At 37.2% G+C, this 25,278-nt stretch overlaps 1 protein-coding gene across 1 annotated transcript in view; it reads left to right on the top strand.

Moving 5' to 3' along the window:
* The window catches only part of GPR139 (G protein-coupled receptor 139), an 80,609-nt gene extending 60,710 nt beyond the window's left edge, over positions 1-19,899 (top strand). Inside the window, exon 2 of the mRNA XM_075181501.1 lies at positions 16,988-19,899. Within this exon, the coding sequence (XP_075037602.1) occupies positions 16,988-17,922 (935 nt within the window). The 3' untranslated portion in view covers positions 17,923-19,899. The remainder of the gene's footprint in view (positions 1-16,987) is intronic.
* The last annotated feature ends 5,379 nt before the right edge of the window (positions 19,900-25,278 follow it).

The following is a 25,278-nucleotide window of genomic DNA, read 5'->3' on the forward strand; positions in this document are numbered from 1 at the left end:
CAAATTTCCCTCAATAATAACAATATTTCCTCAGTCTCCCAAACCCACTGCCTTGGTTCCACCCTTTATTCCTCACATTCATTTTCTCTCGCAGTCCTGTCGCCTCATCTTAGAATTGGCAGAATACACTCCTTTTTTTTTTACCAAAGATGCTACCATAACTCTTATCCACTCTCTCATCATCGTCCATCTGGACTACTGTAACCGATTCCTATCTGTTATCCCCCTCACCCATCTATTCCTGCTTCAATTCATCTGAAATGCTGCAGCAATACTGATCTTCCTCTTGCTGCTCCACATCTGCTGCACAACTTTGCAAATCCCTAAATTGCCTTCCAGTGACCTCCAGAATCCAATTCAAATTACTCACCTCTAGCTCTTAATAGCTCCACCTCTTCACACATCTCAAAATACTCTCCCTCTCATCCTCTTAGATCTACCACTGACCTACGCATTATCTTGTCTCTGGTAGCCACCTCTAACTCCCCCCTGCAAGACTCTCCCTAAGCTTTCAAATCTTTAAACACTCTCTGAAAAACCATTTATATTAGATCCTAACCTACTCCCACTATCACTGCCCACACTAAAGCATCCTCCCATGTGTCCTAATCACATCTCTAATTCATACTTTATTTCAGCTGTGCCCTCTTCCAAAAAGAATATAAGCTCTCTCATGAGCAGGGTCATCCATAGAATTTATTTTTATGTCTGCATTTATTTTGTCTAACTACTATGTCTTTGTTTAATCTATGTATTGTTTTAACGCTGTCTGGCACCACAGAGCATTGTGGCAACTTACAAATCAACAATAATAATAATAATAATAATAATAATAATAATACACCGTGGAGACAGACATGTTGTGGGCTGAACCAATATTTAACTAATCAATGCACTAACAACTGGGGACATCACTGACATGTGGGTCACTTTGTGAATTATATCTCTGTGTTATCTCTAGTTGCAACTGAATTGATAATCACATTTTTATGGATACTGTTTCAGATGACAGAACACTAGATGTTATTAATAAAGTTCAAAACATTTGATTCATAGTACAAACTCAGCTTTGGTATTTTCGTGTACCTTGTCTTGCAAGTGCACCTAGATCTTGCCAAAGCACAGGGGATTGTAAAGCGATATGGCGTCACTTGCCTAGCATGAATAATTAAATTAAATTAAAAGAAAGTATCAGAAAAGGTGCATTTGTAGTAGAGTCCATTGCTCTGTGGAGGGGCTCATGGCCATTTGCAATCCGCCAAAGACTTTAATATGCCACCAGCTGAATGCTGGTAGTCTTCGAGTTTAGTCTTTACTTTTATTGGACCCATTTTGCACCTCAGTGGAGAATCACTTTTCTTGGCACCCTCAAATAAATATAGTAAAAGCCTTCACATACACAAAAGTGACACATATAATAAACACAGTCCTTATGTTCACTTACTTTCTTGTTTTATTTAAGCTAAATATGCTGAACGAAATATATTTTTGTACAAAAAGTGTCAAATCTCAGTCAATGAAAGACACTTAGGGCTAGATTTACTATACTGTGGGTTTGAAAAAGTGGAGATGTTGCCTATAGCAACCAATCAGTTTATAGCTGTCATTTTGTAGAAGGTACTAAATAAATGATAACTAGAATCTGATTGGTTGCTATAGGCAACATCTCCACTTTTTCAAACCTGCAGTTTAGTAAATATAGCCCTTAGGCACACTTCTAGTTTGCGGGGTTGTCTCTAAAGGGTTGGTGTGCACCTTGATGTGTATTTGGTGGATTATCCACATGCACCAGCACAAAACCATGGTGCACATTGAATGAGCTTCCTAAATGAGACCCACTGTGGGCAGGTGACAGCTACCCCTAAGATATTTCCTTGCTGCAGCTAGAGCAAACTAAGGACATTGTCTAGTGTGACTATGCTCATTAGTGGCTGAAAGGATTTTCTAATATGTAAATATAAGTATGAGGCTTGGGAACCCCATGAAAAGAAAATCAATTTTTAGAAGGTTGGAGAGAATAAATATTTTTTTTACTTTGAAAAATTCTGTTTTCATTTTATGTTAGTCAGAAACATTTCTGTTATTTGGATGTGGTGAAGTTTGGGGCCATGCACTGACAGTATTTATTTTATTGTGGGTTATTTCAATTGTTTTTTTTGAAACCTTTTTGCCATCTCTTCTGTCACCTCCCATTTTTTACAAAATGTCATAAATAATTTAAAAATACAGCAAGTAAGCTTACGAATACATACTAATACATATAAACTAAACTGTGATAACTTTGTAATAAACTGATTTTGTTTTCATTATAAAGCCTTACGACTAAAACTATTATCCATTTCCTTTTCAATTTATACTACATCATGCATATAGAAAAACGTTCTGTCATACTTTTTATGTTTAACTGTCAAAAAGGTGGCATCCAATCTCTATTCCGTGACACAAATTCAAATCAATATTATAAATCAATATAAGATTACAGGTGTCATAGATTGAAATCAGAATCCATGTTTCATTGACAGAGTATTTTTATTATCTTATCCTTAAAATATACTGGAGTGTGATTCTTTGACATGATAAAGTACACTAACCTGCATATGAAAAAACTCTACTTTTCAATTTACATTTCAGCATTTTACATTGTCTTATCCCACCTACAAACTATATAATAATTTAAATGAACTGAAATCCAAGTAAAATTGATTTAAAAACAGAGGATATTGAGCATTATCATCTCTCATTAAAAGTAGGAAACATTTTTTTTTATCTACTGGAGCTTTTTCTGGAAAAGTTGAAAATCAATAATCTTTACAGTACGAGTCAGAGGTTTCAACTAGAATGGACCCTGTGAGTGTCTATTATGAGGATGGAAGAAGACGATGTTGTTGTGAGGGCACTTTTAGTGGCATGACCACAAGGGCTCTGGGGCAACTGCTAATGAACAGGAGCAGCCGAAGAGTCACATGGTACCTTTCCTTCTGTGTCCGTATAAGTAGAGCAAGGGGACAGTAGTCAGAATCTACAGTGCAGTGTCTGTGCTGACCACTGCATCTGGACACTCATTGATGGTGCAGGGGCAGAGAGTCTGCTGTAGAGAATTACTAGTAAGACAAGAGGCCAGTGTATAATGCCCCCTAGTCAGTAGTTCCAGTAGCAGTGTGGCTAAGCAGGGCAAGGCCAGGTAACTGTGCAGGGTCAGCCAGTAGGGTCAAACAGTAGTAATGAGCTGCTCAGAGCAATGGCATACTGGATTCATAAGTTGTGTGGTTCAAACAAAGTGGCAGGACCAGGTCAAGCAGAAGGGGACGTGTCGGGGGGTTGCAAAATCAAAAAAGTGGACAGGTTAAGTGTGACCGACACATATGGATGAGTTTGCTTTTAAGGACAACTTGATGTTCAAAGCCTGAAGTTAAAGAGCATATTTTGAAGAATGAATAATAGAGATATTCTGATTGTTACATATCGATAAATTTAATCTAGATCATAGCTAGACTGATGAGTGGGAGAAGAAGAGAGGCATTATAGGCTAATCCTGAGGACCTTCTCCAACTGGTTGCAAGCATTCACTGTCCTTGTTAATATTATTTAAGCACTATTTTGGCAAAGGCAATGTGCAAAGTGTACAAGGTGTATGGTGGAGTCACCCGGCTTAAGTATGAGCAACAGTTTCATCAGCATAAAGTTGTTAGTCTTCAGTGTGATGACTGAGCTATAGGATAAAGCAGATAACACCAGTGAAGGCTGTGTTTAGTCCTTTCTGGGGAGTGGTTAGAAATCAAAACATCCAGTTTCTCTTAAAAGGTTTTAGTTGGCAGTACAACAAAGGCCGTTGTAGATTTGGACAAAAATTAAAATTTTAGCATAAGTGCTCCGGTTGCAGTGCTCCAACAGTTTATCTAGATGCTTTAAAAAGAATAAGGGAAATACTGTAGATGTTATGAACCAAAAGAGATGATGAAATTGTTTCATACCTAAATAGGTATGCAGACAGAAGGGTTGTCATTTTGTTAGAGGGATTTTTATTTCTGTTCAAGATATAATTTCAGAACAATGCTTCCATTTCCCACTAACTAAAAATCTGCTTTCCATAATCCATGCAAGAAATTGTCAAATTATTTTCAGAAGATGCTTTGGGACATATAGCTGGTCCCATTGTAAAACAACCATTTCCCAATCTTCTATATTGCCTTTGAGTTAAAACCAGAAATGTACAAACAACAGCACTAAAGCATAATGAAAATGTGTGATAAAAAATATATTAATAAAAACAATCTGTCTCCGTGGATGAAATGCTTGTAACAATATTTTAATGATTTCACTTCATGAACATAAAAACCATTTAAGTTAAAACATTTCAAACAAATATCAGCACTGATATGCACATCCAATATTCACTAGAAAACTAGTCAGATTCCACAACCATTCTTACGCATTCACTTTATTACCAATATCTCTATTTATCAAATTATGAGTTTTTGTGACTAGGCACAAGACAGAGGTTGCTATTTTCACTTTGTACTGGAAATTCAAAGTCGTTCAAACCATGTTATACAGTTGCCCGTTTTAATTTCCATACTTATAAGTAATGGGTAAATATCTTTAAAATTTTAAGCAGAACAGGCCTACGTGTAGAGAGAATTTCAGGCAGTACTGGGGCTGCTCTCTATAGTCCCCTGTGTATTATACAGGACTATAGCTTTACCAGATTTCTAGAAAAGCCACATAAGCCAACTTAAGCAGTAAATCTGCAGGGGCTGCCTCTTGGTTCAGCACTCTTCCCACCCCGTGTAGACCCCACTGAAGATAAAGCTGTATATTCCCAGTCATGGCTCTTGTCATCTTGACAATAAATCACATTTTAAAGAATGTCCTTAGGATTAGGTTTCAGTTAGAGATTGAGTCTGTTTTAGGATGTCTTAAGCATTTTACTTTTGTGGCAGAGGGTTAATTTAGATTAGGATTAGCTTTGGTCTACCACTGTACTTTCGAAACCGTACTAGAAACCCTATCTGTAATGACTTTATTTAAAAATGTGATGTTCTTTTAAAATGTGAAGCAGATACAGAAGACTGCCCAGTGGTAGGGATTGTCATCCGGGGGTGTTCATTGAGTGATCTCCTGTAATCTGTCTTTCAAGTTACACTGGGTCTAGGTTCCTTGTGGAGAATAGTGTTACACTGCTCTTCTGAATGACTAATGTAACCCCCTTCCTGTCACTGGGCCTGCAATGAGTTACTTTGCATTGTCAGGTTATCTGTCCACCTGGATCTTCACATTATACCGATGTGTCATCACAAAGCCATAGCATTTAAGAAGAAGATTGGCATCATTTCTCTCACTGAATCATTATAATGGCTCTTAGTCATCAGTAGGAAATCTCCTTCACAGAGCATGATCATGCAATTAATGCCAAAGGAGTACAACTCACTGTTGTGACACAATTTGTCAAATATGAAAGCAATATGGCTATTTAGTAGAAAACCCACATGCCGGAGTAAATGTAACCAGCAGGCTGCATTGGCTCCACGCATACATTCAATTATTTCCTACATTACATAGTGTTTGTTTAATGTGCTGTGACACGTATTAGTCTCCTAGGGCAAAATAGGGCAGGTTGTGTGCAAAAGTCTTACCAGGAGAAACAAGCTACAATGTATTTCAGTTGGATTCCTTTTATTTGAAGCATTCACTACTGCTTTGTGTAATGATTTTGGTTTTCAGTCTTTGTTTTTTTTTATCTGCAAAACATTAGTTGCTGGACCCCTGTGTTAACCAAGTAATTCTTTTTCATGTTCTCCCATTGATCTTTAGAACTGCCAAGAAAGTCTAGCTGCTACAAGATTCTGACAACAATCCATTTAAGTACTGCTAAAGAGATATAGCTGCTTTTTCACCTGCATCTAAAATATTTCAAATAAATTAGACATTATTTAAGTGTAGATGTGACATGGACTGGCATGCTGTGTTAAGTGCCAGTTTAAAATGTACTTTTGCCTATTTGCCATTTTTTCAGCAAGTACATTAGAACAGGGTGCAGCAGAATTGTCACCTGCAGGTTCATACAAATAAAGTTTTATAAACGGGAAAGCTTTTCCTAGCAGAGCTGAGCTTGAGATACACACTCTACCAATAATACATATATATTTACAAGTTAACCCGTGCATGATACTGATGCATTCTAGTCAAATCAAGCTACTTAAGGTGTTAAAAAGGTTCTTGTCATCTTCATCGCCACACACACACGCCACTAGGCTTTTATATATTAGATAATGCTAAGAATTTAGTAGGTCAGTGTAGTATATAACTCCGCCCAGCAGGTGGCGCTGCAGCTTGAGCACTCTGTCACCCGGTAGTTTTTTACACACACACACACACTAACACAGCATGTGTGTTCATGAGGTAAAATTACCTCACGAAAATGAGTTTGAGCCCTCAACTCGTAAATTTAGCCTTTACTACCCCTCCCACGGAGGGAAGGGGGGATGATGGAAGTTAACTGACTTCACTATTATAATTTTTTTTGTCAAATAATGTCAGTATACCAAATTTCAGGTCAATTGGATGAGCCCTTTCTGAGAAAATAGTTTTTTCCACACACACACACACACACACACACACACACACACACACACTAAGACACGCTGCTAGGCTTATATATCTTAGATAATGCTAAGAATTTAGTAGGTCAGTGTAGTATATAACTCCGCCCTGCAGGTGGCGCTGCAGCTTGAGCACTCTGTCACCCGGTATTTTTTTCCACACACACACACACACTAACACACGCCGCTAGGCTTTTATATATTAGATTGTATCCATTATCATACCTCCCAACAGTCCCAAGCTTTGTCCCGAGGTGGGAAAGTTTGTAAGTATGTCCGGGTACGCTGCAGCTCTGCAAGACGCCTCGCACAGCTTTTACTGGTGCGTGCAGCACATTTGGAATGTGTTGTGAAGGTGTCTGAGGACGTGCCATTGCTCAGAAGTTCTGAACACACCCTATGTGGTATGTGGCCATGCCCTGTGATGCGTGGTTATTCCCCATTTTCCGTGGTACAAGTGCACTGTTCCATTATTCCAACTTCAAAAGTTGGGAGCTAAGCATTATGCTTGTGTATGCATACAAATTAGCAACAGCTTTTCATTTTTCTTCATATGTTAAGCAATATAATTCCAAAAGCACAAACAGGCTGTATTTGTGAAACAACTGATATGCCCCCTATTTTTCTATACTTTCCTGAATGGTTTAATAATTTAATGAGAGCAAGCAGTTATATAACTGTATCTTAAAAAAGTTAGTTTAATGAGAGTAGTGGACCAAATAGACACTTATAAGCAAGTTTTGGGGACAAAGGCAGACATTGGGGGTACAAAGGCTTACAAAATGAAGCAGAGAACCACTAAACACCCACATTATTGTATGTCTTCAAAATAAGTCATTTTTAATTTAAGATGAAATGGTACCAAAATATATTTTCAAATAGTCTTCCCGCAGTTGTGGTTGGGCCTCATGCTGTAAAATATTTCAAGAGCTCATGGGTGAAACATATTGCTATTGTTAATATATAAAATATTAAGAAGAAAAAAACAACCACTCACCAAAGAAACAAGAACCCCCAAAACAACTGTACTATATTCTGGTTTGTGACATCTTGTTGCTCAATTTTAACAGGTTTGCACATGGCTTAGATTGTCTGTGTGGCAGCAATGGTAAGCTTTTATGTTGAGAAAAGACATTTAAATGACTTTTAAAGTGCATTTCTATCAGTGCAAATATACAATAAAGACATTCAAATGTTCTACGACATTGCCCCTTTAATGTCTTGACTTCACTGAAACATAAATGCTGCTTGAACAAATAGTATTTTAGGAGATAAATGTAAAACTTGAAACTAATAAGGGGGTGAACGCTAAGTGACAGCCGTCTGGACTTTGATGTGACCGTTTTACTTTCCTTCATCTACATTTCCATCTGGTCCTGAAATCCCACAAACAGTTGCAAAAAGCGTGGGAAGCAGATTTGTAACTTGTATATGCTTGGTAGAAAAATTGTCACATTTGGTCTAATTAAATGCATTGTGCATCCTCGTAGTCTGCAGTTCATTCGTGTTTTTCATTTATCAGCTTCTACCATTGTACACAGCATATGTCTTTATTCTCTCTGTATCTTTCTTCCAAATAATTCCGCCAGGTTGAGTTACATGGTTAAACATACCCTACCTATCATCACCCCTCTATCATTGCTAATAAACTTAAAAAAAGCTTACCATGCCTTCCAGTTGATTCACGAGTGTTTATAGATCAGTGGTGGAAGTGGGCTGGTATATGCTGGTATGCCATTTCATTGTAAAACTATCATCATCATTTATTTATATAGCGCCACTAATTCCACAGCGCTGTACAGAGAACTCACATCAGTCCCTGCCCCATTGGAGCTTACAGCCTAAATTCCCTAACACACACACACACAGACTGACAGAGACTAGGGACAATTTGATAGCAGCCAATTAACCTACCAGTATGTTTTTGTAGTGTGGGAGGAAACCGGAGCACCCGGAGGAAACCCGCACAAACACGGAGAGAACATACAAACTCCTCACAGATAAGGCCATGGTCAAGAATTGAACTCATGACCCCAGTGCTGTAAGGCAGAAGTGCTAACCACTCAGTCACCATGCTGCCCCAACTATTACATTCCATTCACTAACATTTTCCATACCACCACTTCTAAATTTCCACTTCGACCACTGGATAGTATACATTGTTATTTGCTTGAATAGATACAGTGGACCTCTTCTACGATGGGCACTCAATGAGTACACCTTTGTTTTGCACCTATGTGCCATGGTGATCCACCTTGCTAACATCATGGTGCATGCCTAACATAATTGGGAGACTCCTCCACATACTAATAATACTCCTAGATTTGCAGAAAGGCATAGCAACCTGAAGGAGCATTGGGACTGTCTTCAATATATGTTGCTCATTAAGGGCCTCAAGGTGCAAAGTTACTCCTTTTCTTTGCTCTGCTCCTAACTCAAAATCAGACCCTATGTTTTTGTAAAGTGTTATTTTACATTAGAGAAAGTTCACCTGGAAATCTATTTCTAAAGGGCAACTAGAATGCACAAGATGCTAAGAACCAGTGTCCCAGTTTGAAACGTTATTACTAGAAGATAATAAAGATACTTGCCAACAGTCCATTCATAAAATACTACAGATTTTCATCAAAAGAAGGGTAATGTGCCATAATGGAGCATGGCATCCTTCAAAATGGGTATGGTTTAGGTGGGGTCTGGGAGGATTGAGCCATTGATTAATTTGCCTCAACTTTATTTACATACATGCTAATATTATTATAAATGTAGAGTCATGATGCCCATCAATGTACATTGTGGGGATAGCTCTTCCGTATTAAACCACACACCAAAAAAAATGGATGCTTGATAGCAGTGTCACCTATTACTACTGCCTATAGGGCTAATAGTAATAGGTGGCTGCCTTTCAGGACATATGGCACAGTCTGGGAATTGGGGTTTATACTTTTTCAGTAGCAAAATGATCATGCATTTGTATGACTGCACAGGGCTAGGTTTAAGATCTGGGTTTATAGTTATGCATATAAGTCATTTAAATCATAGCCACTTGAAGGTCAGTTTTAGCCATGGACACATTATCCAGCACATCATTTGTCAAACCCACTTATTGCAGAGTCTCTTAATCCGGCTTTTAATATTTGAGAATACTAGGTGCACATAATTTTTAGCTTACATGATCAATGAGTAATTTTTCCCACTTGTAGAATTTGTTGGCACATATCCTGCAAAATTAGGGGGTGTATTAATCTGACAGCATGGCTGAAAACCAGAGGCGAGCTATAACACAGCACAATCATTAATGCAAACAGTTTTGGAAGGGAAGACTGGATCTTGTTCAAAAGAGTCATTAGATTTAAAAGGCTGAACAGGAGCTGGAACGAGTAAAGGCAGCAATTCACTTAACTTGTCAGCTGGGCTTCGCTGACATTTTAATTTGGTAAGGTTTGCTGCAATGCTTATATTCAGGGTCAACCACTTTAAGGAAATACTGCACAATGATCAATAAGCCATGATGAGCTCCAGTAATTATCTTGCAGTGGGTATTTTTCATATAATATGAATTTTATATTTTCATTTTGAAGGGCAAATCGAGCAGACGAACAAGAACTGAAGATAGTTTTTTTTTTTTTTTTAATCAAAATAAATTTGAGTACATATAGTAGTTGTACATTAAATAGAATGGCGAGAGTTTCAAAATTGGTCAAGAATACATAAAAACTACAAACATATTTCTAGATGACTTATCTCACTTTACCTTGTGGTGTTTATATATATATATATATATATATATATATATATATATATATATATATATATATATATATATGAGAGAGAGAGAGAGATATATAGATAAATTGCAATGGAAAATTAAATGACTTATATTTCTGTTTTGATACAATTAGATTGCATAGATTTGTTCACTATGAGCACATTATTATTTTCTACCCACACACCTAAAGGCCTATTGTTACTGTACCACGCATAGACAAATAGTGGTAATCTGCTGATCAGAATTAATGGTATTTCCAAAAATGATCCCAACTGTTTCAGTCTTATTTATTTTGAGTGTAATGATCATTTCTTGGGCCACATAAACAGTATGATTGGGACAATATGACAATAGTGCTGCATACTTAACCAGCCTAGCTGCTATCCAGCCTGACCATGCCTGGAAATAGACATTTTTTGAGCATGTTCTTAGTACACACCAGTGATTTCCAGTCCAGTACTCAGGGAGCCCTAACAGTCCATGTTTTCCATATATCCTTGCTGGAGCACATGTGTATTCATTACTGACTGGCACAGGATCAACTGATGGTGCTAATTGCTTCACTTGTGACCTGGAAGACATGAACTGTTAGGGCTCCGTGAGGACTGGATTTGGGAAGCAGGGGTAGGCTACAGCAATAGTCAGTCAGCTTTAAAATCTAATATCGTCGTATCAGTTGAAATAATAAATGTATGTGTATATGAAAGTGTACGCAAATTAAGCTAAACTTAGTAAATGGTGAATATGTTGTTTTTCTTTGGAAACAGAATACACTATATTGGCGGTCACCAATTAAAAAACATTAATAGAATGTAAGTAATATAGAAATTAAGAAGCTTCGCTAATGAGATGTTTTCAAATTTTACTAGTATTTGCAATCCTTGACTAATGAGTCATACCATAAGCACTTACCAGCTCATCCATAAAAAAAATCCCAGCAAATAGATATTAAAAAGATATTTCTGTGCCTATGCATAACTCGTGCATCAAAAATGTTAAAACAGATTGACAAGATTAAGAATCATTTGTCTGTTTTCTCCGGTATGTTGAACCTAAGCTCTGTCATCATGGTCGAAGATTATGCCCTTTCACACATAGGGCCATATTCAATTAAGACGGCAGATAACGGTTATGTGTGGCTGCACACTTCCTGTTACCGCAACATCGCAGCATTCCTTTCGCACCCCATAGCGCTGTGAAGGGAAAGCCGCGATGTTGCAGTACCATATTGGCACTTTATGCGCGCAGCCGCGATCTGCCGTCCTAATTGAATTTACCCCATAGAATCCAACTAGTCAATGATGTCTTTCTCTCAGACGCCAATCATGCTAACATGCGATGTAGCCACTGTTCCCCATGAAGTACCCGCAAGCTTAGCATTTTAATCAATGCAGCCTCCAAACCTGCTTCAACCATAACTGAGGTCGCTGAGGTCTTCTCTTCTAGCCTGTGTATAGCATTATTATTAACAATGGTTAGACTATTTTGATTAATTGTTTTATTATTTCAATAGGAAATTGTATCTATAAGGACTTAAGATATTCATGCACCTTAACCCTATAGTAGCTGCACATAAGGTCATCATAATTCAGAGAAAAAAATTGAAGATTGTTTACAAATTCCTAAACAAACACCTTGGCGAAATCCGAAAGGAAAGTAATTGCACAGATATATTCAAGGACTAAACAGAAAGGAAAACTGCTCAATCAATTTATAGGCTAACAGCGGGTGCTTGAAAGGGTGGGGTTATCCTGAAAGGAGCGAATACAAAGAAAAATCCCCCAGAACACTGCTGTTAACCAGTAACAAAGCTGCTATTTCTACTTGTACATAAATATGCAGAATTCTTAGATACACACATTTGCAAATGTATGGTAAGCCACCCACCACTTCACAGTGCTTCTGCTAATAGGGCGGTCCTCACTCTAATCAATGCGGTGGTACTCACTATATCGACTCTAGAAATGCCAACAGTACTTACCCCAACATGATTACACCAAAGACCTCATCGCTGACTGACTGGTAACACAGACTGCTTGAAATTGCTACCTTAACAGCTCGGATGACAGTGTGTCCCTTCAATGTGACGTCATCGAACTGTGTCGGGATGTTCAGATGCCGCAGTTTCTTTAAGTCTCCGTTTCAAGCAGCCTGTGTTACCAGTCAGACGGCGATGAGGTCTTCGGTGTAATCATGTCAGGGTAAGTACTGTTGGCATTTCCAGCCTTGTGAACCCAATCAATGAGAGTCCCTATTTTTGAGTCATACACATATGTGTTTTTAAATTGAGAGCTAACTTACCAAGAGGTACCCCAAGAACCTCCAAATGGCAATAGAGCAGGACTAGGACTAGGCTGTGTGACCTTCAGTCTCAGAGGTATCTCTACTTGGTAGCTTGATAGGCATGGAGGTAAAACTATTAGATTATCTTTGAGCTGTTCTTGTAGCTCATCGAACACATTAAATGTCATCATATATGATGACAAATCAATAACAGTTAAGCATGTGTGTTGACCTTTATTATATTATGTCATATTGGACTCTCAATGAAATTTTACATATGAAATAACATTTTTTTTTTCCTGTAAAACAGAGATATTTGAAGGGCTAATGAATGAAAAATATAATTGATTGATTCTACTTCATAGAAAGCGAATACAACATAGAGAATGGAAGCTGCAATCATTCAATAAATTTGGGGGTGTTATGAGACCATATAAACACATTGTAGTAGCAGGCACATTTTTACTTAAATCAAAGATCCCAAACATTAGCTACTGTCTTGGGTCACAGATTGATTGGTTACCATAGAGAGTCAAGGGTTCATGCTGTTCACAGTTTTGCATTAACTCTGAACTGCTTCTAAACTGTGAAAACAAATATCTATAGCATGATAGATTTACAGAGAGTTTAAGATCTTTGGAAAACACACTACACAGTATTGTTGCCGTAGGGAATAAACTGTATGAAAAATAAACTGACATGAGCTGTTTAGGACAAGATTCACCCAGTTCAGTTTAAGCCACTGAGAGTCGCAAGTTTGTTAGTTTCTCAAATTAACTAATGCTACTGTGCTATCTTGATTACTTACCCATAAATCAGGATGGGACATCCATTGCTTCCTGAATGTACCTATATTGTAGACATTAGCTTACTTTTTAAAACCACTAATGTTTACAGTTTTTGTAATATTCTCTTGTGCCAGTTAGCATTGACTATGGCATTCCATGGACACATGACTTCCACAAATCCATTGGGACAGTTCATTAGATGAGCACTTAGCTTCTCAAAAACGTAACAAAATTGTTGCAAACATTAATTCTGTCAACATTTCTCAAACAAAATAATTAGACCTTCCAAGAAACATAACATGTCACCATCGCAAATTTTGAGGAGACCCAGGGATGGTGCTACCACTAGGCGACCTTAAGGCGGTAACTCATTCTGTGTTTTTATATTCTCTACTGCGCCTCCAGCTTAGTCGCTGACCACTACAATGGAGGAACAGCAGCCAGCAGAAGGGCAGAGGGTGCAAACACCCCAGAGGAGGGGGGAGTGGTTGAATGGAAGGGGGGCACCAGTGGAGGAAAGTTACAAAAAAATGTAGCTGTGGTTTTTTTACACTAAAACATAAAAAGGTGAACATGAAATTGTGCATAAAATGCATTTAATAATGACCGCAGTGATTGTTTTAATGAATGTTCCACCAATTTGCCATACCTACCCTGTATAAATGGAACTTTACTTGCACCTTTCCTATAAAGAAGCATTACACTAGAGCAGTGATGGGCAAACTACGGCCCGCGAGCCAGTTCCGGCCCACTTAGAGGTTCTAACCGGCCCGCCAATATTTTAAAAAAAATTCATTAAAATATGCATATAATTATTAGGGCCGACCCTGTGTGTCAGAACCTTCATTTTTATGCCTTCCGAGCTATTTCCTCCATTACACTTCATCCTCCTTCCTAAAAGGACACTTCATTTGTCAATCACTCAAACACCTGCTCGCCCCCTAATGGCTGAAAGTCATGTGAGAAGAGATGGGCTGGGCCATATACTAAGGCGGATTTCGATTGGCTGCTGTGTTGTCAGTTAGTGGCTCACCAGAAAGACGGATCTGCAACAACCTACTGAAATAAGTTCTGTATCTGTACGATCGCTGCACTTATAGAGGTAACACTGCTATATAACACCCTGCCGTCCCATTCAAAAAAATTGTATTATATATTTCGATATTTGAGTTTTTTAATAAATTATATTGGCCCGCCTAAAGTTTTTCTTTTTTATTTGGCCCGCTCCTGAAAAAGTTTGCCCATCACTGCACTAGAGTATGTGCGCATATAGTATTGGTTGTCAGGTCAGTGATATCCGTGTGTCCCCACATTTTAAATTGAGTGTGCATAGAGATGTACATTGAGCAGGACTCCATTCCATTAATTTCCATGAATGAAGCAAAGCTCCCAAACTTTCATGTAATCAGCTGGATCCATTTCACTTCTTTCAGGGGACTCTCTGTATATAGAGCAATGTTATACTGAACTTACCGAACTTCTTCTAAAATATATTTTTTGGGTGGGATAGTCATAATTTCTATGGCTAAAAAGAGCTGGAGCCTAGCAGTTTAACTCATTGAAATCGGACATGGTATAGGCAGTTTGGTGGGTAGTCTGGGCAGATTTTGGGTATGGTTTCAAACAGGCCTGGCCAACCTGTGGCTCTATCGGTGTTGTAAAACCACAAGTCTCCGCATACATTGCCAGCGATCAGCTGGTAAAGCCTGCTGGAGCCTGATGGATAGCCACAGGTTGTCCTGGCCCGGTTTAAAATATCAAATTTTACAGATCGAGACTATAAGGTAGTAGGTAATTGACTGTCCATGAAAATAATTATTTTGTATGCAATTTTCAAACTGTTGATTTTATGAAAATGTGGCATCTCATAACATGCTTTGCACTCAAATAACTATGAGAAGCAATTTCTCAAGGACATGTAGATATTCTTAACCCATTCAGAACCTAAAATCCTTTAAACCTTAATGACCAAACACAATTTCATACCAAGAAGGCTTAGTGGTTTCACTGGGAATACATTTTGTATTATATAGTCTACACTGATGACTCGAATATTGTTTATTTGGGGAGAGAGCTTTCTTCTTGTAAAACAGTTCTGTAAACATGCTTTTACCCGATAGGCATTGTATAGCGAAAACCAGATCTAATGGGAAAGGACACACTTTTCAGTTACATTCACGCATGCAGTTTGTATATTTTAAACCCACACATTGTATGTCAGTTTACACAAACTGCAGATTAATAAATAATGTGGTATGTGTTTTAAAACTGCTTTCGATTGGTCGTGGTTTTAAAATCTCACAATAAACCATACTTTGATATATCCCACCTATAAAATGAGAGTGAAGGAAGAAAGGACAGTGGTGGGTGGACACATTATGGGGCTTCTTTTTATGGGTTTGCGCAATATTCATTTATTGTGATTCTCCCAATAAATAAATGCTTGTCACCCATGTAAAATGCCTCATTGATACGGTGTCATGATACTGAGAAGTGAGTTGGAGGGATTTTTTTTTTCTTTTACTCGTGTGTATATTATTATTATTCCTTTTATATAATTTATCTTATTTTAATTCTTATTGTTTTATTTCTTAAAACAGCGGTTGCGGTAGGATCCTTTCCTGGTCTTCCCTGCACGTCGGCTTTGTAAAATCACTTAGAATAATGATTTAATCACAGAGTAGTTACTATAGGAACATACTGTATTTGCAACGTATTTCTTATTCCTGGTGTGCTAGGGTATATTCCTATATTGAATTACCCGTTTATGAAAAAAATCTCCAGTGACATCACTATAATGTCACCAGGTTTCCATGGTAACTCCAGTGCCAACATTATTACTTATCAAGTGTCTGGGTTTCCAGTCTGATTAGGAGGAACAAGCACTTGCCCACTATTTAATTGGAATGATGATCTATACCTGTTGCACTAAGGCTCAGCACAAAGACAAACATTTACTCTAGAATGGATGGGAAGGCGATAAAAATAAAAATGTTGGAGCCTATTGCGTTATTTACTAACAAAGTACAGATGTGCAGAAGCTCATAGCAATCAATCAGCAATTAGCTTCCATTGTTTAACTTACACTAGAGCTATCAAAGCTAATTGTTGTCTGGTTGCTATGGATTACTGTACATTTGTACTTTTGGATTTTGTTATAAATAACCTCCTTTGTATCATTTATTAGAGGTTAATGTTATTGGTGCAGGAAGAATGAATAAAAGTCCACTACTTACAAGGAAAACAACAAAAACTGTTATTTTTAAGAAAAATACACCATGATTCAACGTATTCCAACACAATATTTGAATAAGCTGTTAATAAAATATTATCTTTAATTCTAGCTTGTAAAAGTGATGATATACAAACAGAATCTGCAGGGTAATCAAAAGCTGGTTTTAGATGATCAAATCTCAAGGCTTTGACTAATGCAGAATTTAGCTAAAAAACTTAGTATTGGCTGAATCCCAAAGCAAATCCATAAGTGTAATGTGCTACACATTAATATTAATAGACAAAGCTGCTAATATTCTTTCTTTCTGTCTCCATAGCAAACATCCTGACAGTGATCATCTTGTCTCAGTTGGTGGCTAGAAGACAGAAGTCCTCCTATAACTATCTGCTGGCATTGGCTGCGGCAGACATAATGGTCCTCTTCCTCATTGTATTTGTGGACTTTATTTTAGAGGACTTTATCCTTAACAAGCAGATGCCTCACATACTAAACAAAGTTATTGAAGTTCTGGAGTTTTCATCCATACATACATCCATTTGGATTACGGTCCCATTGACAATCGATAGATACATAGCAGTGTGTCACCCTCTGAAATATCACACTGTATCTTTCCCAGCTCGTACACGGAAAGTAATTGTAAGTGTATATATCACTTGCTTTTTGACTAGTATCCCATATTATTGGTGGCCAAACATCTGGACCGAGGATTACACAAGTACATCTTTGCATCATATTCTCATCTGGATACATTGTTTCACGGTTTACTTGGTTCCTTGTTCCATTTTCTTTATTTTAAATTCCATCATTGTCTACAAACTACGGCGGAAAAGCAATTTCCGACTTCGAGGATACTCCACAGGGAAAACCACTGCCATTTTGTTTACAATTACATCCATCTTTGCCATTCTGTGGGCACCAAGAATTATTATGATACTTTACCATCTTTATGTATCGCCAATAGATAACAGTTGGCTGGTGCACATAGTTACAGACATTGCCAACATGTTAGCGCTTCTGAACACCGCAATTAATTTCTTCCTCTATTGCTTTATAAGTAAAAGGTTTCGCACAATGGCAGCTGGAACGCTGAAGGCTTTTTTTAAGTGTCAGAAACAACCTGTTCAGTTTTATACAAACTATAACTTCTCTATAACCAGTAGCCCTTGGATTTCACCTGCCAATTCTCATTGTATTAAAATGTTTGTTTACCAGTATGACAAGAATGGTAAGCCACTGAAAATATCCCCATGATGGGCAGGTGTATTGTCTGGTTTGAGAATACATACAGCTGATTGAAAAAGCTTGTTAGAATTATTTTTTGCACTCAAGTGCATAGGCGCTTTCCAAAGGTCATATTATTTAACGTTGCCGGTGACGGAAAGCACAGGTCCGACAGTGAAAGTGATCTCAAGATCGAGGGTGGAGTTGAAAGCGCCATGCTGAATGTTATATTGAAGCTCAGAATTCTTCCAGTAGAAAATATCTTGGGATGTTGATGGCTTGATTTTTTTTTTTTACTGTGGAATTACTTAGAAATTTTCCATTTATAAGCAGTAGTGCAATACAAGGTTCTTGAAACATCTCATAAAGACACTCAATGGTGCTTAGTTAACCCAATAGACATGTATATTTAGCAGCTATTGTAATTCTTCAATTGTACCAGGTGAATATTTTGGAATTGAAATGTTAGCTAGTTATGTGATCTTGCTTTACAAGATAATACACTTAAATAGTACCGTAAAGCAACTAGAACAGCCGGAGTAGATCGTCTGGAACATATTGTATAAAATAATTGAAGTTCAAGGTATATTACATTTTTAACACATACTATACTGCACTTCTTCTTGCTGATATGTCAAACGTAACAGTGTGTTTTGTATATGCTGTGACCTACTGCTTATGCTCTGCAATGCCTGATGTAAGCTATGTGTTCATACAACCTGCTGAATGTATTCAGCAGAGCAATCATGTGTACATTTTAGTGGCTTGAATTATTCATGAAGGTATTATTTAAAACAAGAAAAAAAGACATCTGCTTCAGTGCAATCTATTAATGTTGCCACACTTTTCATTACTTCCTCTGGTGCATAGACAGTACAATTTGACCTGGTTGTTAAACATGCCTTAGTACGGTCATATAAACACACAAGCACAATGAGCGGAAACAAACATTTCAACTGATAATTGTGTACAATATTTATCCACAGTGCATGCTGTCTGTTTTTTCATTATTTGTTTCTGGCTGTAACCTTTTGCCCTTAAAGTTGACAGCTCATCTGTACTGAATATTTCTTCAACTTATAGTAAATCCTGTACCATATGTTCAGCAATTTTTCCCAGAAAAGCTTTTTTCGTTATCATCACTGTATGTTAAGAGTATTTCTAGCGGTAATCATAATCCCATATACTAACATTTTAAACAGAACAATTTTCCCTGTACGGTTGTATTTATAGGCAAACTAGGCAAATGTATAGGGCAGTACAGAAAAAGGAGAATCTGAGGTTTACTGATTGCATTTTGCCATTAATTTCATATATAGCCACTTGGTATCTACCAACCACGGAGAAGGGGTTGTTGGCTAAGAGAGGCCGATACGGTGCACAAATACTATTTAGGGCTGTAATCACACCGAGCGTGATATACATACTAGATCTGCATACTGCTCCCCTGTTTGTGTAGCAGTAATGAAGAAATAAAGAACAGAATTAGTAACAACGCCATTATCATTCAAGCAAATATACAGTTACAAACATTGTTTGAATATTTGAAACAAACAACTGTAGTTTTATGTAGGGATAACAGGTCTACTTTAAGGAACATAATGCTGTAAAAGTTAATGTATATGCATATTGCTTCATAGCTTTAGAATAGTATATGCGCTGCAAACCAAAACAGTGAAATGCACTTTGAAAAATATAGTTTTATGCTAAAAAAGAATCACAAAAATGTTTTGTCATAGATATTAACTAATTTAAAAATCGTTAAAGTGTGTCTATCAGTTACAGATAGAGGAGGCAGCCATTTTGTGTGCCAAACTAACACATACTTTTAGACATTTAAAATCGAGTCAAACGAAGCTCCACCCACAATATGCCCAAACCCCAGCCCGATCCACCCAAATTGCACTGCCGTTCCACCAAAACCCCACCCGTGACCACCCCTAACTGTGACCTGCCCAAACACCACCCAATACACCAAGAAACACCCACTTTTGAGTGAAATTATGCCCACTTCTGGGGTCCGCAAATCAGGACTGTCCTGCAAAAATCGGGACAGTTGGGAGGTATGCAATTATTCAGCCTATGAAATGATTACAATCAAGGGGTCATCACTGAGGCATGATAAATATTGGTTCCTCTATCAAAATGGCTGCCTCAACTTTGTGTCAGTACACTTAAAGTACGCTTTCATATGAAAGGTTGTGACCAGTTACTATTTAGACCGTGGTATCGGATTACCTGCAATAATACCGTGTGCAAAAATATACACTTACAGAATGTCACTTGTGATGTTTAGTAAGCAGATATCATTAAAATGTCATCTTCGGCAGTGAACGATTTTTATATGACCATTTTCTCCATGTATGTGACCATCTCTCCCATGTTAACCCCGTGTTTACTAAAGTAATATAAGCTACTTAAAAAACTATGACAAATTGAACTGTATTTATATATTTGAAATGTGAATGTTAAATTATCTAGATGTAAATACTTATATTAAATTCGGTGCAATATATCTGCACTGCTGATGACTTTTTGTAAACAATATAACCTAGTATTTAACAATTCTGTATCTAAACTTTTATTTGATGCTGTTTAAAATAGGAATGTAATTAAATTACCTATGATGTGCAATTTTATTGAGGCAGAATGCATTTTTGCTTAAACTTCATAAGCATATTTGTTTTGTTCTTACAAATGTCATAGATACTATTTTGGTATTGATTATACTTTAAGAGTTTCAAATCAGTGGTTTTTTTTTCAACTATACTAGTTTAAAGATTATGTTCTTAGAAACTCACTTATTAATTTCAGGGAAATTAGATGTTATTGTTTGTGGGAACTTAATAGTATGTCTGGATTTAAAATTAAGGTATATTGTTTTTTCTTGTGTACATACACCTAAACATAATAGCTGGATCCTTGATATTAAGCTAATAGTCCTAACATTTTTGCTTCCACTGAAGTCTTTATCAAGGCCTAATCAAGGCTTCAGCGTGAGCTTAAAGGTCAACCAAGCTAAAAACATGTTGGTTGTATGGAGGTACGTTTGATCCCACAGTCTTCCCTCACCAGATGGACAGGAGACTCAAATGACTATTCTATGATGTTTACCTTTTAATGCTTCGTTTTGCTGAATTTTGGCCTAGATCCTCCCTTGTCCCAAGGGCCTACACATAGACACGGGAGTTGACTAAATTAAAATACTCTGTGCTTTAATTAACATGCCAATGGCATAGGCAAACCGAGGGGGGATTTCCTAGTGCCTGGAAACCCCCCTCCAAGCCTGGGGCAATGTATAATTGAGGTGGTTGGACACTGCCCCCGCCGCTTCACATGGCTCTACTCGAAATGAGAGAGCTGCATGCACCTAACAGTAGTGCACTTAGCATTCCCCATGTATATTATGGGGATAGGGAGAGTTGGAGAGCAGCCAAGCACTCTCTAAAATTATAGCCACTCCCCCATGCATGCTGTTCACGCCCACTGGTGGCGTGGTGTGGAAACCCCCCTCTGCAAATCCTGCATTTGCCCCTGAATGGTTTAACTGAGTATAGATTCATCTATCCCCACCTACTTCATCCTCTTCTCCTTTGTGTGCCCACAGTTTTAAAAATTGAAGACAATGGGTGCTCTGACCCTAGTCAGTCCTTTGGTTACATAAATGCTTTCTGCTGGAATGCCTTGACTACTAATATTATAATTAGCATTATTATCAATTATTAAAAAAAAAACATCTTCAGCCACAGATTAAACAGCTACAGGTGTAACTGGATATGTTGTTGTGCATTAAAATATTATTCACTTTCTTCATCGAATGCAAAGAGCCGAGTACAGAAACAAGAGGAAGTCTAGAGCAGAGCCAGAGGAAAGCCCAGAAGGCTGCAAGGACAAGAATCTAAACCAAATAAATGTAATGTCCTATCTCTTTTATTAAACTAACTTACTGAGATCAGGGTGGTTTGTGAGTAGATCATTTGGGAAGGAAACTTTACCAAGATCCCAAGAACCAAGATGTATATAAATGTCGGCAGTTCTAAAAAGAATATTAAAAAATCACATGATATAAAACATTTGTAGCATTTTAAGAAGAGGATTATTTGTGTTTTAAGAACACCTATCACCTATACAGCATGGAGACAGCCATATTCTGGACTGAACCAATATTCATGGAAATTAATCAATGTACTATTGAGACACTTTATGACCAATATTCATAAGGCACAACCAAAGTGTTGGCATTGGTTCCTAAGAAATTAGTGGTCAATTTTTAGGAACATATTGGTTAAGGCTACAAAAAGGCTGCTTTCACTGTCTGCTCTTTAGAGCCTAAAATCACAGAATGCACAATAATTATGGCAATATTTAGAGATCTAGCTGGTCACTCATGCTCATGTGTTATTAACCTACTACCTTATACAATATGGCTTCCCCAACTGAAAGAATATTGCTACTAAAATCAAATATTTGTTGGGATTTATGCACATTTGGATGCCTGGTGCATACTTTTAGATTTACTACTTTATTATGACATGATCAATAATTAGCAGATTTAGCACCAGTATGGTTATAAAAGAGTACAGCTATCAGATCTAAGAAAAGCAGATGCCATCACAATGAATGTAAATGTATTATATTCAAGGGCTATACACTCATTTAGGATGTGGCAACCTGGGAGAAAAAGCTTATGCATATAAATGATGCCCAAAACAATCAAAACTTTATTGAAAAACTGTTCAGGAACAATTTAATTAACAACATACATTTACCAGAGCCATACAATAATAGTAATAATACTAATTGTAAGATTGCTCTTGCAGGCAGCTTAATTGAGCACAAACAATGCTAGCTTAGTTATTAATTGATAAACGCAGATAAACATGAATGTGCTTCACTTTAATAACATGGTGTAAGTAACAGAAATGTGCCATAGAATTCAGATGATCAGATCATTAATAATGTATCTAAATGGCCAGTAAGACTACCAATGGCACTTAAATACTGATGTTATCAAAATTCTCTAACCCTAAGGAATTGCCTGTCCACACAAATGAGAATTAAATAAATTAGGACTGTAAATATTTAGAATATATTACTTGTTTCACCCAATAAATCAACATTTAAAAATATTGTTACTCAGAAAAAAAATACAGAAAGTGGGATAAGGCTATGTTGAGTGATCTAAGTCTATTTTTCCAGGATTTGATTAAGGGTTTCTGTGTTTTTAATTTGTCTCCCTTCTGTACCATTGATCTCTATTGAGAGTTGGAAAAACAGTACGCACAGCCAGGAAGGGCTGGCAACATTTTAACAAATTTCAACTCAGCAGCCTATTGTAACCATTAAACTAACATACAATAATCCTTAAGGTCAGTAGTATCTTAAGCCATTTTTCTGGTACAAGTGTGCCGAGCTTCACAACTTTGTATTGTGTAGGCTGAGAGGTTTCTGACAACCCCATCCAAATACTTGCCAGACTTGATTTCTGTTAAAACAATTACATTATACGCATTGCAGTGTGGCAGGAGTTACCCTTTAAACTAGGTTACAAATATATGTTGCCTGGCCTTTTTTGACACAATAGTCTTAAAGTAGCTGTCTTGACAATAATATCAATATTTTTGTTCCCTATTTGTTATAGTTGGATCCTTTTAGAAGCAGAAAAAAACATTATTTAGGTCTACTCTCCCATCAGCCAGGAAGAGTTAAGAAATGTAGCGGAGAAAAGCCATTTTGTAATTTAATGCCAAGATAGCATATTTTTTTAAATGCTTGGGTGAGTTTACATACTGTCTGTACATATATTTTTCATATTGAATAGACATTGAATGTGTAAACGTCTAGTGGAAATTACAGCTTTCAGAGAGAATAAGTTTCTCAGCTGTTTATTCAAATGACTATAAAACAACGGCTCTAAGCTCTAGTCCCAGTGTTGGCGCCTTGCGACCTTGGATGAGTCATTTTCTGTCCCTTTGCCCAAGGCTTTTAGAAATTAGATTGTAAGCTCAGTAGGGCAGGCAAACGGTCTGAAATAATTTGTGCAAAAATTGCACTGCTTAAAATTGTGTGTGCTATAAAGATGACTGGATAAAAATCTAGTGGGGTCTATTAGAGGTAACAATTTTGCTTCCATTAAAACTGTTGTTTAGCACATTTTAATGTTTAAGATGGCCATTAAAAGTCTGCAAATAAAGAAATAAAACAACACAAAAAAATAAACTATTGAAATAAATAGTTTAATTCGCAGCCCATGCAATGGTTTTTAACATGCAGTTTTAATTCTGCAACAATTGTAACATTGTAGAGAACAATGGAAAGTAACTGGAAGCCAGTAATAAATTGATATTTCAGTTGTATAGGAACAAGGGCAGAGTTAGTAAATATATAAGCATGGTTAGTTTTTGGAGTGCGGATTTTTCACTTGCAAAAGACAATGTCAGAATCAAGGGGACCACACCAAGGGGTAAATGTATCAAGCTGCGGGTTTGAAAAAATGGAGATGTTGCCTATAGCAACCAATAAGATTCTAGCTATCATTTATTTAGTACATTCTACAAAATGACAGCTAGAATCTGATTGGTTGCTTTAGGAAGCATTTCCACTTTTTCAAACCCGCAGCTTGATAAATTAACCCCATAGAATGCTCACACGATGCACAGCGCAACATGCTTCAAGATGCACACCTACTCTCTGCTCTTTGGGGATGCCTCTACAATTTAGAAATGCAGATTTTGTTTGTTGGGTAAGTGGAAACATTTGAAGAGGTGCACTGTACAAAAGTGTAAGCATCCATGAAATCCAACCTCCTGTCACTTTAGAAACACCCTGTTTATTATATAAAATATTGATTATCCTAAAATACTGCTCTTGCAATTGATTATCTGTGAGAAAAGAGCGGGTGACTACAGTTCCATTGTTTGTTTCCTTTCAGACTTGTAGATACACCTGAAATAGTGCAGGATGAAGAGAGTTAAATGTCATTTCAAATTCCAACCTGCTAACACTTTATGACAGCACCCTTCTTGATATTAAATATGTCAGTTTTTCACCTAAAATAGTTCTCAGTTTAGCATTGTGTCATAAAGACGGCCCAATGCCTCCCCTCTCTCATTATTAATTTATTATGAGTCATTTTTAATGTATACAAGTTTTTATCACATTGGAAGGTGATCTGTTACTTAGAAGGCTTTCCAATGAAAACATAGGTTGAGACCAGATGAAGTTCTTTTACAAGAAAAAAAAAGCCTGTGCATCCTCCTGCAAAACGGGACATACCTCTGTAGATGCACCCCTTTGTATAACCTTAACACATTGAAATAATCTCACTCCACGAAACTAAATTTTTGTTTTTGCATATTGGCGCAAAAGAAGGTGCACTCAGGCACC

This window comes from Mixophyes fleayi, chromosome 7 (genome assembly GCF_038048845.1).
Source record: "Mixophyes fleayi isolate aMixFle1 chromosome 7, aMixFle1.hap1, whole genome shotgun sequence".
NCBI classification, from domain to species: domain Eukaryota; kingdom Metazoa; phylum Chordata; class Amphibia; order Anura; family Limnodynastidae; genus Mixophyes; species Mixophyes fleayi.